The 15139-nt window shown below is 48.5% G+C and overlaps 1 protein-coding gene across 3 annotated transcripts in view; it reads left to right on the top strand.

The window, feature by feature from the left end:
- The window catches only part of MYT1 (myelin transcription factor 1), a 59780-nt gene that overhangs the window by 19832 nt on the left and 24809 nt on the right, over positions 1 to 15139 (top strand). For all 3 annotated transcript variants that reach the window (XM_051803388.1, XM_051803387.1, XM_051803386.1), the window contains exons 3-7: positions 6372 to 6426; positions 8309 to 8339; positions 11575 to 11637; positions 12407 to 12654; positions 13667 to 14536. In XM_051803388.1, the coding sequence (XP_051659348.1) occupies positions 6372 to 6426; positions 8309 to 8339; positions 11575 to 11637; positions 12407 to 12654; positions 13667 to 14536 (1267 nt within the window). The remainder of the gene's footprint in view (positions 1 to 6371; positions 6427 to 8308; positions 8340 to 11574; positions 11638 to 12406; positions 12655 to 13666; positions 14537 to 15139) is intronic.

The raw sequence follows: 15139 nt of genomic DNA, 5'->3' as shown, positions 1-15139 counted from the left end.
CACCTTCTTAGAGAGCAGAGTAAGCAGTTGTTGCTACATTTAAAATGAGCTCAATTAAGGCTTTTCTATTGAACCTGCCAAATAAGCACTTAGATTAGATTTAATAAGATTGTCGTATGTTAATAAAGCAATGATTACAAAAGGTAATATTCCCAGTACCTGGTGCTCATCTAGTGCTCTGCCTCTGACAAGCACATTGTGAATATTAACCATTTCTTGCAATCCCCAGCTCTGCTTATGTGCGTTTTAACTGAGTGACTGATTCGGGGGTGAGAGGAGGAGACATGGAGAGGGAGTCTGGAGGGAGCCTGGATATTGTGTGTGTGTGTGTAGCCCTCTTACCTCGCAGGAGGAGAGGTCTTGATCCCTCTCTAACCTTTGGATCTGCACTGTGTGCACACACTTGCACTTACAAGTGTGCTCATAAATACATATTGTATTTAAATGTAGTTTTTCATGCCAGTCACAGCTCGTAATCCACAGGATGCGCAGCGGTGAAGGACAATGGGATGTGGGGCACGTTTACTTATTTATTTTTGCCTCTAAAGAAGTCCAGGCATGGGATACAATTTCCCATGACAGGTTTGAAATGAGATCTCTGCAGTGCTGGCGAGAGCTGATCTCTGCACGGAGCCAGCTGAGCCCGTCCGCATGGACGCTCCTGGACCACAGTATCTGATGGCAAAATGAATCTTTGTGTCCCAAATCTTTATTTTCCTGTGCCATCGGGACCTAGCTGGGGTGCAGCTGAAAAGGAGACAGCTTGTTGGTGAAGGCTGACTGCTGTCAGGACAAGCAGGGATGGTGGTGGGGTCACCAGAGCCCATCCCTGCCACGAGCGCCGGCTGTTTTGTCCTCTTTGGAGAGACGCACGTAGCTCACTTCCACAACCCCTTCACGTGGTGCCAGTCGAGGATAATCTTATGGAAAAGGCAGCTTATTATCAAGCTGGAAAACAACGAGGTTGAAGAACTACGATTTATTTCCCCCCCCCGCTTCCCTACCCCTCCTCTTGTGGCGTGAGAGCCATCGGCATGTATGGAGCCGCTCAGGCCTCCCTGGCGTCGGGATCGCGTGTTGGAGCCCTCTGAGACAGTCAAGAGGAAAGTGTATGTCAACTCAAACTACAGCGTATGAAATCACCCGGCCCGGACGCGCACGGTGCAGCTGCGGCTGTGTCAGACGTGATGCTCAGGAGCAGCTTTTCTGCTCCGCTTCCCTCGTGTGGAGGATGCTGCTGTGTGGAGGATGCTGCTGTGTGGAGGATGCTGCTGCCATCGCCACAGAGTGTCGGCGCTCGGGAGACGTTTCACTCGCAGCACCGGGTGCTTTCCGGGGGGGTTGGACCCTTCCTGCAAATGCAAGCTGACAGCACGGCTTCAGGAAGGATGTCTGTGACACAGCTGTAGTGTTGGATTTGAGGTGGGTACAAGCTGTGGGTTTGCGTCTAAACATATCAAGGAAAAATCACACACGTCCCCCCCCTGCCCCGACTCCAAGCCCGGGAACGCCGCGCAGGGTGTCCTTTCCTGGAAGCAGTCAGAGCAAAAGGCAGGCAGGAGTTTATTCAGCCGAGGACAGGACTCACAATAGGTGGAACGTCAGGAGGATTTAAATCAAACAGCAAGGAAGAACCTAAAGGAAGAAGAGGAAAAAAAAACCCCTCCTAATCTTTGAGTGTGGTTCTAAAATAGCAGCTGGGAGCTACTACTGAGCCTTTTTTTAAAAGTAGAGGCACCCTGTTGATCAAGGGTATTTCTTCCTCCATCATCCCTTACTTAAAAAACTCACAGCTAGAGAAGCTCCAGCAGGATGAAATCTTCTTCATTTTCTACAGTGACCAAAGATACCATGGTACTTTGCAGAGAGCAAGGGGGAGAAATTTGGAGGCCCAGATGAAGGTCTCTCTGCCCATGTTCAGCCTGCAACAGCCAAGGAGGAGGAATTCCTGGTAGGGTGGGGGAAATACTCCCTCCCCCCCCCCAAAAAAAAAAAAAGAAGAAATCAGAACAGGCCATTCAAACCTGTCCTCACCAGTTGGTAGGAGCTGAAGGGCAGTTTTGCTGCCTTTTCCCTTGAGGAGTTAATTGAGGGACTCTTTGGATCTGGAAGAGGGGGAGGACCAAGCAGAAAACTACTTTTCAACAATTCCGTAGGAAAAATGTAATTTCTTCTGGCATTTTCCTTCTGCTGCTAGGCAAATATAAGTTTAGGGTTTTTTTAAACTAAAAATAGAGGCTCTGTGTGTCCGTCTGTCCCTCTAAAGCTCAGATGCAGCTTCTTGCAATTGGCATTTTGCTATGTCCACAAATAAGCACTGATGGAAGCTCTGCTGCTTTCAGTGTAAAATAAATAGTCCCGCTGAATCCTCACCTCCCTTTGTCCAGCTGAAGGCTTTTTCAGCATGTTTATTTTCTCTGAGCTCCGTGGTGCTCTTGAATACATATAAAGTATTACTGCTGACCCGGGGGAATTTCAGTAGGGCCCTTAATGGTACAGATTTGCATAGAGCTGTCTAAGCCCAGGCACACCTGGGCATCAGCACATGGTGGGCTCCCAGTGGGTTTATGTTCTGTTATGCCCCTTAGCCTCCCATTGGAAAGGAAATGTGTATTAAGATAAGAAGGAAGAAGAAAATATCAACCCTGTAGGTACTCCATAAAAGGAAACTTTGGATCCGTGCTGTATTGCTGTCTTGGCAGCAGAACAAGACCTTTACTGTAGAATCAGGCTGTTAAAATTCACGTTGTAACAGCGGGTTAAACTCTTTCTCAAGTTTATCTGCTTGAACCTCATTGACTTATATTTGCAGTATTGACACATCATCATTATAACTTGTATTCTGGTTGTGTCAGGGAGCTCCTTAGTGTGGGGCAAACACATGGTGCCATGGTGCAGGGGGTATTTCTTCCCTTTAGAGAGAAAAGGGGGGGGAAAGGGGCACTGAGGGATGAAATGATGTTCCCAAGGTTACTCTGATTGTCAATGGCAGAGTATTGAGTTGAATCCTGAAGCAAGTACCCTGAGACCCAGCACAGGGTCCTTTCCTGCGGCACTGGGCTAGGAAACTTGCTAGATGCTTATTTTGACTCAATCTTAGACATAACCTACTGGTAAGTGAGGGGGAGCAGAATAAACCTCTGCGTTTTCTAGCTGGACTAACATGCCTGTGGCTGGCATTTGGTAGCAATAGTTTATTTGTGGGTTTCCCCTTGGATTGCTTTGTTTTCATTCAGAGTTAAAATAATAAGAGTGAGATCCAGACAGCTTCTCAGACTGGCTGTTATGTGAACAAGAGAGAGACCTAATGAAAATACCCTGTCGGTCTCCAGGACTGCAAACATGCACTGTGTAACCTGGAATTCTGCATTAAAACAGTCTGTCTAGAGGGTTTCTGGCTGAGAAGGCAACAGTAAAGGACAGTGGTTTCATGTAACCTTCCTGCATCTGAGCTCGATACCACGGAGGCTCCTGAACTGCAGTCATGGCTGTGCCAGTTATTTAAGCTGCCTAGAAGGAGCAGGGGCTGAGCTCCAAAATGGATCTTATTCCTGGTGTTTTGGCACTTTAGTGGGGAGTGGGGATTTTTGAGGATGCTGTTGCTGTTGATTTAAGCTGAGAAAAGAAACCCGATGGTAGAAAACCTTCTAGGAGTGCAGAGCTCACCCTATCCTGCCTGTGATGCAAGTGGAATAAATACACAGCGGTGAGGCTGTGACAAGTTCTCTAAAAAAGTAAAGGGGTCTTTCCTGTGGGGAAAACCCTCAATAATTCAAGAGTTTGGGTTTGGAGGTTTTTTTGTACAGCAGGTCAGGCAAGGCAGCCTTTTTGGATTTTGCATTCTTTGGTCCTGAGCAAGGTTGGCTCTGTTCCTGTCTTAGGTGGCTCCTGTCCCACTGCCCATGTGGTAACAAAGTGTGTTTCTGTCTTCCCAGGGTGTTTGATCCTGGCTTGAAAAAGGTGTGGTAGGCAATGTCAGGAATTACTTTGAGGTGCTGTGGTGTAGTGAGGAGCCTGGAGGTTACCTCGGAAGTGATACCTAATTTCCTGAAGACAAATGTAACATGAAATGGGATTTCCCTTATTTATAGATCTCCAACTTTTTTAGACAAGCAGCTTGAGCCATTCCCCCCTGCCTGTCCTTGAAGGACAGGGTTAGGAAAATTGAAATTTTGCTTTGCTTTTCCATGCTGGCCCTGTGACCTCTTTTTTTGGCCAGGGCTGGCCCCTTGCAGGTGATGCCCATTGCCCTTCCCAGAGCCCGACCTCCTTTGCCACTTCGAATAACTGATCTGCAGGAAACCCACATTGCCAAGGCACCAGCCCAACATGTGCCAATTCCCTGGGGATCAGTCAAAAAAAAAAAAAAGAAAGAAAAAGAAGAAAGAAAAAGCCCTCTCTGAAATTCCTTTTGGTTGGAGGCTCCCAGCAATCCAAGGTATTAGTTGTATTGTCGGCGTGCGGCGGCATTAGGGAGCGAGCTCAGCACACGCCGACGTTGAAAGGCTCATAAATGTAATGAAGTCCCTGTGACACCTGCTCCTCTCCACACTTTAAACGTGAGCCATTGGTCCGTAGGGAACCAGGGCTTTAAAAATACAAATTATAGTAATTGTCTGCTGTGTTATTGGGAAGATTGTAATAAACGTGGAGCACAACGCCGCGGTGCCATGAGCTGAATGCTGACAGGATGCAGAAATTGCTCCAGGTTTTGATTCCCCACCACCACTCTTTTTTTTTTTTTCCTTTCCTCTCTAACCTCCCCATCTAACAAATCACATAAATCTTCGCATGCTAACAGTGAATTTCTGGAGGGTGGCAATGGAAAGGAGAGAGGTACTCGGAGAAATTTCATCCCTCCTCTCTGAGGTGGTTTTAGCTGTGGTGCCCCACAGGCTGGGGACCTTGATTTCCTCTCTCTACCTGCCCAACAGCCTCCCTCCCTTCCTCCTTTCTGCCTCCAAATCTCAGGGAAAGCACCAAGCGATGCATCCTTTGAGGGTGAGGACCCCTGGCCCATCCATCAAGAAAGGATTTTAAGATGCATGTGGGGATGCAGTGGCACATATCACACCTGCATCATCCCTACTGCCAGCAGAGCATCCCTACTGCCAGATGTGCTCTGCATGTATGTCCCTTCCTGCCCCTTGACCAAGGGGAGCAGCTGCTGGTGTCCCTGCTCTCTCAGGGGTGTTGGAGGGTTAGCCTGGAACCTCCTCATTTGGGGATGGCCCAGGAGCTGGTTGGATCCTTCTCTAACTGGGCCTTGTAGAGGATGTTCTAAAGTGAATTTGTTTTTATTATGTCAAATCCCACTTGTAAATGGTCCTTTCCCCCACTTTTCTCTTTCCTTCTTGTTGTCTCAGGAGGAAATGTTCCACGTGGTAACATTGCAGTAAAACCCAAATTGTCTTGCCCCCAGCCTACCAGGCTATGATCTCTGTCCCTGCTCACATCCCAATCCTGCTGTTTCCCCTTGGCATTTGCTGCCAAACATTCCTGCCTGCAGAGAGAGCATCTGTGTCGAGGGCAAGATGTAAACCAGCTCTTTGACCACTTCAGCACCTCTGTTGACAACTTTAATGAAATACCATTTATATTATTCCAGCTGTGTCTTTCTGCCATGCCTTGGAGGTCCCTGCTTTCCTGCTCCCACCTCCAGGCACTGCCTGATTTCAAAGCCTCCCTGACACCAGGGCTTGGGTGCTGCACCCCAGAGGTGGCTGCACTTCAGCCTTCTGCTACCTTGTGGTATGTGGTGATGTTTAATTAATATCAAGCACTTTGAAGTCCCCAGTGTTACTTATTCATGCTCGTGTTCCCTGCAGCCCCTCCTGTTTGATGTCCACGTTGGGGGTGTTATTTAGACGCAGCCCTCTTTGTGGTAAATTTAAGAAGAGAGGAGAGGTTGCTCTTCAGGGCACTTGTGAAAAATTGCCCTTCTCAGGCAGGAGACCATTTTGGACACAAATTCAGAGATTTCTGAATACATGCTGGCATTCCACTGGGGTGCTCAGAGCACTTCTGTGATGCAAACCCAGAGAAATCAGTTCTGCCCTTAACAAGTGCAATCTCAGGCACAGCTGTTCTCCATCACTGAGCATCACATCAGGTGTCTGTCCCTCTGTGGTACTTAACAAGCAGAGGGTCCTTCCTGTGTCCTGGGATGTGGAAATTAATTTAAACTTGCTAAGTTTGGGCACGGTGTGTTGAACAATTGCATCAAAGCAAGAAACCTTCATCTCAAAAACATGGGAAAGCTTTCCCTGCTGCCAAGGTATTTACATGAAGCAACAACCACATGAAAGATTGTCCTTTAATGATAATTTTCTTGTTATCTTTCAGCAATGATTTTTTTCTTTCCGTTGCAGATGAGTTTAGAAAATGACGATAAGAGAGCACGCACGCGATCCAAGTCTGTCAGAGGTGAGCAGCTGTTTATCCCACAGCACCAGGCTGTACAGTCCTGAGCTCCCTGCACTTTGCTAGTTCCAAATAGGCTTTGATTTTTCAGGTCCAGGCTTGACTCTTTAAGTTACTCTCACTGCCCCCCGCTCCCCAACCCCACTGAAATTTTTCTAAAAATCCTGCAAAACTCCCAACCACAAACCTATGCAGGTCCTTATGATATTTAACCCTCATCCTCTACACCCAGAAGAAGGAAAATAACAAGCAAATTAAAAAAAAAAAAGCCCCCGTGCCTGCTTTGCTGTAGGGGATGGCAATCACTGGAGCTTCAGATCAGCTCCCGGGGCTTTCATCATGCTCACTCTGCCAGCGGCTTTGAAGTCGCACATCTGAGAGAGCCTGGCAGAAGTAGCTCATGTTGGAGAAGCAAATGGGCTGTCCCCCGGCAGGGATGGGGGGACAAACGACTGGTTAATGCAAAGCTTGATTGCTGTTTATTTTCTGAATTAAAAAAAAAAAAAAAAGGAAAAGGAAAATAAGTGCAGGTCTCTGCGCGCTTTCTCTTCGGGAGAAGGTGAGGGGCTCTGATGCAGAGCCCGGGGTGTCACCTCAGGTGGTCCCTGTGTGTGATGGTTACAGACCAGCCTATCTATTTTGGTTCCTTTTTATGGTTGTGGATTTGACAAATGACAAAGCTGGCTGGAAGTGAGGAATGAACAAGGCTGGAAAGGTGTGATGGCTGCAGGGACTGCAGCTTCATCCTACAGAGGGGCTGAACCACCTTCCTTTGTCCTCACCTTGCTTTTCACAGCATCTGCATATTTTGAAAAAAAAACCAAACCCAGATGCTGCCAGTTGTGTTGAACCAAGCTTGGATATTTGGATTTCATTGGTTTGTTGCACATACACAAAGGTGCTCACTCAGGTTGCAAATGAGAGCCCCCTAATTCTATTTATTTTCTCACACCCTGCCTTCCCCACACTTGAATCTGGGTTTCTCCATGTGAAAAGGTAATTTATTATGTACACCCTGGGACTTGCCACTGCCTCCAGTTTGTTGAAGCTTGTGAGTCATCCCACTGGGAGCTGGATCCCAGGAAACCCAATTAGCTCAAACAAATTGAGCAAACGTGTTATAGTTTTTAGCCTGGGTGAATTTAAACTTATGTTGAGGGATTTTTTTCCTCCTGATTATTTGGATTCCTGGCTGGATGTAAGATTTCAGCTATGATGATGTGAAGTTATTGCATATAGTTACTGTGAGCAGTGAGAAGTCCTCTTATTCACAAATGGGGAATAATCCCTGAAACCCCTACAAACTGTTGTTTACCCTAAACCTCAGTTAACCATCTCCTACTATGTCTGAGCATTGGTAGGGGCTCAGTCCAGTGTGACAAGGGGAAGAGAAAAATGGTGGTTTAGAGGTGAATATGCCCATTGCAGCAAAACAATTGTGAACTGTGGAAAAAGAAATTGATGAGCAGATTTTAAGGGCAAATGTAGAGAAGGCGGCATGAGAAAACTTGGTCTTTACCTAAACTTGAGTTGTATGCATGTCAGTATAGCTCCAAAGTCATGACTTCAAAGTTATCTGTATTCAGAGAAGAGAGGTGGTCCCTGAAGCTGCAAACGTGCACTCACGTGCTTGAAAATAAGCACAGATATGAGGATTTACAGGGCAGGATTATGATTTACTACAGGCTGGCATGCAGTAAAACGACAGCAGGATAGATTTTCCCTTTCTGTCCTAAATGGGATGCCCCAGGAGGCAATAGAAACGCAGCTGCAGGCAGGAGAGTTTCCCCCGGAGAAGGGGGATGTCTCGGGGGTGGGGCCGGGCACCCCTATTGTGTGTTTGACCTGTGTTTGTTTCCATTGCTGCATCTGCCCCTTCGCCCAGTGCCCACGGAGCTCATCGGCCAGGAGGTGAGGTAAGGACCCTGCTCCTCCTCGGCGGGGGGGGGGGGGGGGGGCACATGGTGGGACTGGCTTGGGATAAGCCCCTCAGCTTGGGAATTTGTGTGTGGGGAGCAAACCTGTGGGACTAGTGGGGTGGAGGTCTTGCTGGGGGGCTTATATCGGCAGGCACCTTGTTGCGTCCAAGTCTTATGAGTACCACTTGATAAAACATGCCAGGAACCACGAGACTTAAAGGGATGAAAACAGGAGCTCTGGAAAGGGTCACATTAGACTGGAGCCACCCTCTGTCCAATCCCACATCTAAACCCCAGCAAAATCTAATGCCGATGTTTTTATTCCAGGATCATTAGGGACAACATCCTACTAACCAGCTAACCACAGTTTCTTTTCCACATATTTTACCACCTCTTATTCCCCCCAAACAATATAGTGTCACATCACTTCTCGTGCCAGATGCTCCTCCTTTGGCCCCACGTCCTCTGTTCAGTCACTGAGGTCCTGTTGTCACTAATTTAGCAGTGCTGGCTTGCCAACAGCAGCAGCCAAAAGAGCAGGAGTGGAGCCTCTGCAGCCCCACAGAGCTTCTTAATAGATATAATAGCCTCCCCCACCTCTAAGCTCCCATTAAACCTTTCACAAGGGCTTTTGCAAGAGGTAGGAGTCTTTAACCTGGACAGGCACTAATAGCAGGGGCTGCCTCTCCTAGCAGCCTTCCTTAGAAAGCCGTGTGTGTCAAAGAGTAATTGGACCTTAACCAACCCAATTTCAGAGCATTTCTGCTCCTCCACTCTCCTATTACTCTGGAGAGCCGGGAGGAGCGAGAGGTGGGCATGCCCCTTCTCCAACTTTTATTGCTGAACACTTGAGTGGAGGTGGTAATTGGAGCAGGTGACATATCTAAGGGGCAGGACAGAGTGCTCCACAAAGCCATCTCTGCAGCTGTCACCTAATTGCCTGAATAACTGGACGATTAATCGACTAATTGGAAGCAGGGCATCGTCTGCATAACAATAAGAAGCCCTTTTGTCAAGCAGATGAAGGCTGGAGAGAGGGGGAGAGCTGGTCGGTGTGGTGGCTTTCGAGAGATGGAGAGCAGCTCTAATAGACCTCGAAGCTCCTTTCCCCTTTTGGGACTCCTGCCAAAATACACGAAACCTCCCCAAAGGAGAGAGGGGAGGGAAAACCTGGCCCAGAGCGTGTCGAGCATCACCTCTGTGCTGGTGCTTTTTAAAGGCATTAAATTAACACATTGAAGCCAGAAACATCCCAAATCGGCACCTGCCTTGGCAAACCTCGATGCTCAACCACTTGGCTCTTTCCTACGTACTTTTTATTGCAGGCTTCATTTCACCACATCAAAAATGGGGTGGGAGATAATTAGCTTTAATTGATACAGGAAAACTTATAAAAGCCTGTAACATCTTCATCAGAGCTGCTCTTGTTTCCCACCGAATAAGCCTTTTTCAGGCAAGTCACTGGTGACATAAACACTGCTCTGTCTTTTGGTGTGCAGTCACTGGAAGCGTGTCTGGGACTGCTGGGGACACAGCAGCCTCAGTCAGGACTGAGGGCAATTAAAATTAAATAGACTTTTAGATCATGAGCAGCAAAGGGAGGAGCTCCCTCTTCCAGTTGTGCATGTTAGTGGGATGAGATCTTTTTCTGTCTGACCTCAAATGTTCTGCTGGAGAAAGGGACACCTCACTGCCAGGCCAGACTCTGGGTGTGGTGGGGCTTGGGCTGTGTGTGGATGCCAAAAGAGCTGGGACCCATCCCCCAAGTGATGGCATTGGAGGATGCTTCAAAACAGGCCACAAGCAAAGGGGACAGCAGGGAGGGGGACTTGTCTTGGAGGAGCCAGGAGGTGCAGCTCTCACCCATCCAGAGAGCTGTGTCCCCTTAGTGGATGTGCTGCCACCATTTGCCCTCTCAGCATCAGCTTTGCTAACCTAAATCAAGCTGGTCTCCCTGGAGGAAGGATTCCTACTCTCCTGACAGTTCAGCAGCCCTTTTCTGTCCTGCTTTTGGGTTGAATTATATTCTTTGAACACAGCAATCTGACTTGTATTGTGGGGAGTTGAACCATTAATAACCCACCAGTGCCCCCAGAGCTGCTACACCCATTAGTGCAGTCAGACCTTCCGTGTCCTCAGCTTTTTGCAAGGGCTGAGCTCTCTACTGAGTCCCTAAAGCCTGACTTGGCACTTGATACTATTTAATGTTGTCCCGTGTTTTTTACTCTAAGAATAACAGGCTGGCCAGATCCCCTCTGGGCTGGTGATGCCTTCTCCCTTTGCACTGTCATCGAGAGATTTCATTAGTGCTTCCAACTTCCTGGGCTGAGGGTGATACAGTGCTAAATGAGGTTATTAATCCTACATGACTCCAGAATTCCTCAGACATCAGGCAAGTCACTTGGGCATCCTATAATCAATGCCATAATCTGGTTTTGCCACAAAATGTTTGCTTTAATGCTTCTTATCTGGAGCCCTTACAGCTCCTGAAGCTGGGACTAATTACCCCTGCAGGGAAGGCGCGTGGTCCCGTGCAGAGGGATGCTCAAGCAAAGGTAGTGGTGGCTGAGAGTGTGGCTCAGAGCTCCCTGCAAGTCTTTAACTCACCCTCTTCTGCAGAGCAGCAGGGAAAAAAATGCAGGGATTTGGGAGATCTGGTCACCTAAATCCCATTCATCCCTCCAAAAGTGGGGCTCTCAGGTGCTTTTGAGGATTTTAGTCCCGGTGATCTTCACCCAAAGTGCTCTGCCAAAAACCTCCTTGACCTACTTTTCTAAAAGCCACCCATTTCTTGCTGTAAGGAACTCCAGTTTCTTGATAAGCCACCAAATAAGGAAAAAACCCGTGTTTTCCTCCTGAGAAAAAGAAAACTGGAGTGGCAGCGGGGAGGCAGAGCGCAGTAGCTGTCTGCCTTTAAAAGCTTGCTCTTACACACGCAAATCTTTAATTAAACATACTCATAAAACTATAGTGAACCCGTTCATCTAATTAAATGGGGTGAGTAATTTCATTAATTTTTAGCAAACTGCAAGGCTGCTCTCCTGCCCTCCTCCCTTGGAATTCAAAGGGACAAACCGAACCATTTGAGGGAAATTATCTTCCCGTTTGCAGTTATTTTGTTCCTTGGGCACAGGACCTGTTTAACTGACCGTAGTTTATACACTTCTAATTAAACAGTAATTCCCCAAGTCCTATTGCTGTTCTTGATGTTTTGCTTTTTTCCCCTCTCAAGCTGTCCAACCCCAGGCTGTAACGGCTCAGGACACATCCGTGGGAAGTACGCGAGACACAGAAGGTGAGACTGCATTGGAGGGAGTGGAGGGGAAAACTGTGAGCAAGAAACCCAGACACAGAGGTTCACTGGAGAAAATCTGATTTAGACCAGCAACCCAACTCCTCTGTCCCAAATCTGCCCACGAGAGAGCTGGTTTCTGTCTCTCCATCAGTCCCCAAGGGATCCTGGGGAGGTCTGCCTCTCCAGGCTGACAGCAGCCTTCCTACAGACCCCAAAACATGGCAGAAGTACCTGACTCAGGTGCCAGGGGTTGGTGGGAGCTGCTGACAGGCAGAGATTTTGGTCTGCTCGGTGTCTCTACGGATGGGGAGGGGAAAAAAGAACACAGTTTGCCTTTGAGGCCATGCCAGCCTTAACTGATGGTTATCATCACCCTATAATGGTGAAATTGGAGCAGTTGGTGGATGAGCCCCAAGGGTCCAGTTCTCCATCCCCTGCCTGGTTTCATGGTCCTGATGCCCATCACCAACAGTGGTGCTGGGAGCTGCTGATCCTGCTGCTCCCTGGACAACAACTGCAAGGAAGCTGCACCCCAGCATCCATGCTCTCATTTCTGAAAAAAAGTTGATGTAGTTGCACAAAGTCATGGTCTGAGAGCAGATCTGGCCATGCAGGGTTAAACCAGCTAAAAAATCTGGGCTGCTGGATGGTCTTTTTGGTAGTATTTGTGTATTTGTCCCACTTGCCTTTGCCTAACCAGTTGGGATGAGGCAGCCAGGCCTTTCTCCCTTGGCAATGCCTTCTCTCTGCTCCTTGATCCCATCTGCAGTTTACAAAGCTGCCCTCTCGCAAAGAAGAGGAAACTTCAGGATGCGGAGGCCGAACATCTGGTGTCGAAGAGAAAATCCCACCCGCTCAAACTGGCCTTGGATGAAGGCTACAACGTCGACAGCGACGGCAGCGAGGAGGCCGAGGCGAAGGAGGAGTCTGGCTCCGATGAGTCGGAGGGGATGCTGGAGGAGGATGAGGCGGAGGCGATGGAGCAGGAGGAGACCCGCAGCCCCGAGCAGGCAGAAGGTGCTTTATCATTATTGATTGCAGAGCTGTGTTGTGCAGATGAAGAAAGGGCAGGGAGTGTTAACAACCAGGAGTTATAGCTCCTCTGAATTATGTACAGGATGGGTCCTTCAATTATTGCACTGGGTGGAAGCAACACAGCAAAGCTCTGCTTAAGCTGAGAGGGGACACACAGCGATTGTCTGCAGCATCATAAAAATGAGAGTTTTTCCAACAGGGATGCTCCCTGGGGAAAGACACATGGAAAGCAGAGAGGAACTTGCTGTGTGGCTCAGGTGGTAGCGGGGAAGGCAGCCAGGGTCCCACACTGGTGCTGAGAGGGGCTCAGCAGGAGTCATGCCCCCGGCCAGATCCAGCTGCTATCCAAGAGGAGGAGTGACCAGCAAAGGAGATGAGTCTTCAGCCAGGGTCCTGACAGTGTCTTGCTCACTGCTTTGGAGCCCTGGTCTGGGGAGCACTGGAGCAGGGGCATGAGATGGCTGCTGATGGGACAGGGTATGTGTGAGAGGGTAGGAAGAGCTGGGAACATGGCAAATCTGAACCCCTATGATTTCCCTTCTATGTGGAAATTCCCTTTCTACCTGCCATCCTCAAATGCAATAAATTAGGCCACGCCAGGGGTAGAACAACCAGGCTCTGGTTTCAGATAAGTTTAAATACAAAAAAGAAACGTTTATGAGTTTACATAATTACTTTCTTTTCCTCCTTTCTTTTTCCCCTTTCTTTTTTTCCTCCCTCTCTTTTTCCCCTTTCTTTTTTTCTCCCTTTTTTTTGCCCCCCTTTCCTCTTTTTCCCCTTTCTTTTTTTCTCCCTTTTTTTTGTCCCCCTTTCCTTTTTCCCCCTTTCCTCATTCCCTCTTTCCTCCCTTCTCCCCTTTCCTCTTTTCTCCTCTTTTTCCTTCCCTTCCTTCTTTTCCCCCTTTCTTCTTTTCCTCCTTTTTTTTTTTTCCTTTTTTTTGTCTTTTCTTTCTTTCTCCCTTTTTCTTTCTATTCCTTCTTTCCCCCCTCCTCAGAGAGGAGCCCAGCAAAATCAACCCATTATGGACAAAACACAGCATCAAGTACGTCTGGGCCCAGCAAGGCCAACTACAGCAGCTACCAAGAAATAATTGCCAACTCCCTCCTAAACCTGGGCCAAATAGCAGAGGAAACCCTCGCCATCGAGGGGCAGCTGCCCGAAGCAGAGCTGCAGGTCTCCAAACCACCATCTGACGTTGTGCATTTGGTCCATGAGGATGCGGGAGAAGAGCTGGTGGAAGAGGAGTGCGACAAGGAGATCATCATCCAGACAGAGGATGCGGAGGAGGTCATCGAGGTCACCAGCGAGCGCAGCAGCGAGTTGTGTCCAGAGCACAGGGATGATGCCACCTGCGAGGAGTCCTGTAAACTGGAGAAGGCTGAGGCAGAAGAAGAGGATGAGGAGGAGGAGGAAGAGGATGATGATGAGGAGGAAGAGGAGGAGGAGGAGGATGATGAGGAGGAAGAAGAGGAAGAAGACGAGGATGAAGAGGAGGAGGAGATGGCTCCTGAAGTGATCTGCGAAGAAGCTCCTCACACTTCTCAGGACACCCAGAAAAGCCACTGTGAAGGGCAGTTCAGCCCGAAGCCCGAGTACTCGGTCATCGTGGAGGTCCGGTCGGACGATGACAAGGACGACGACGCCCGGTCCCAGAAATCAGCCGTGACCGACGAGTCAGAGATGTACGACATGATGACGAGGGGGAACCTGGGGCTGCTGGAACAAGCCATCGCGCTGAAAGCCGAGCAGGTGAAAATCGTGCGGGAGCCCAGCCGGCTGCCAGGGGAACACGTAAAGCACTTCCAGGTGGATGACAAACAGAGCAAACCGCTGGACAGCATCCGAAAGAGCTACTACGGCAAAGGTACAGGGACAAGCCTCTCCTTCCTTTCCCAATAAAAGAGGTGAACTTGTCTGCTCAGCACCCTGTGATAATCAGGCTGATAGTGGGGGAAATCACAGCCCACTGGGAGAATTTAGCCACAAATCCTCAATGCCCAGAGGGATGGGGACATCCTAGAGGTCAACAGCAAATGCACAAAATGATGATGTGCCCTACACCATCCTTCCTCTCAGCAGAGGAATTGCTTGGCTAAATTGTCCATTGGCCTTGAAAATCTGAGTCTGAGCTGTAGGGCTGGTTTAAAACACAAGGGGGTTTTAAAGTAGAGGTAGGAGTCTGGCCACAGGAACATGAGGGGCAGGGGCTTTGGCATCCTCTGGCACTGAGCTGGCTGCCTGCTCAGTCACTGTGAGTTGCTCCATGCTCCAAACTGGGTTTCTTCCTCAAATTACTTTACTGATTCCAATTTTTTCAACTTCCTGTGTTACAATTCCACCTCCAGGAAAAAAAACTTCCAAACCCAAAGTCTCTCTCTGTTTGACTGCAAAAGTGGTAGGGGAAGCACCCTCAGCAATTTTTTTTTCTCCTTTCCACCTCTTCCCCTCCTAATCCACTAACCTGCTC

The sequence above is a fragment of the Manacus candei genome, unplaced genomic scaffold (genome assembly GCF_025592945.1).
Source record: "Manacus candei isolate 608988 ecotype Guabito, Panama unplaced genomic scaffold, ASM2559294v1 h1tg000057l, whole genome shotgun sequence".
Lineage (NCBI taxonomy): Eukaryota > Metazoa > Chordata > Aves > Passeriformes > Pipridae > Manacus > Manacus candei.
The sequence above is the reverse complement of the archived record's forward strand: the minus strand, read 5'-3'. Positions and strand labels throughout refer to the sequence as shown.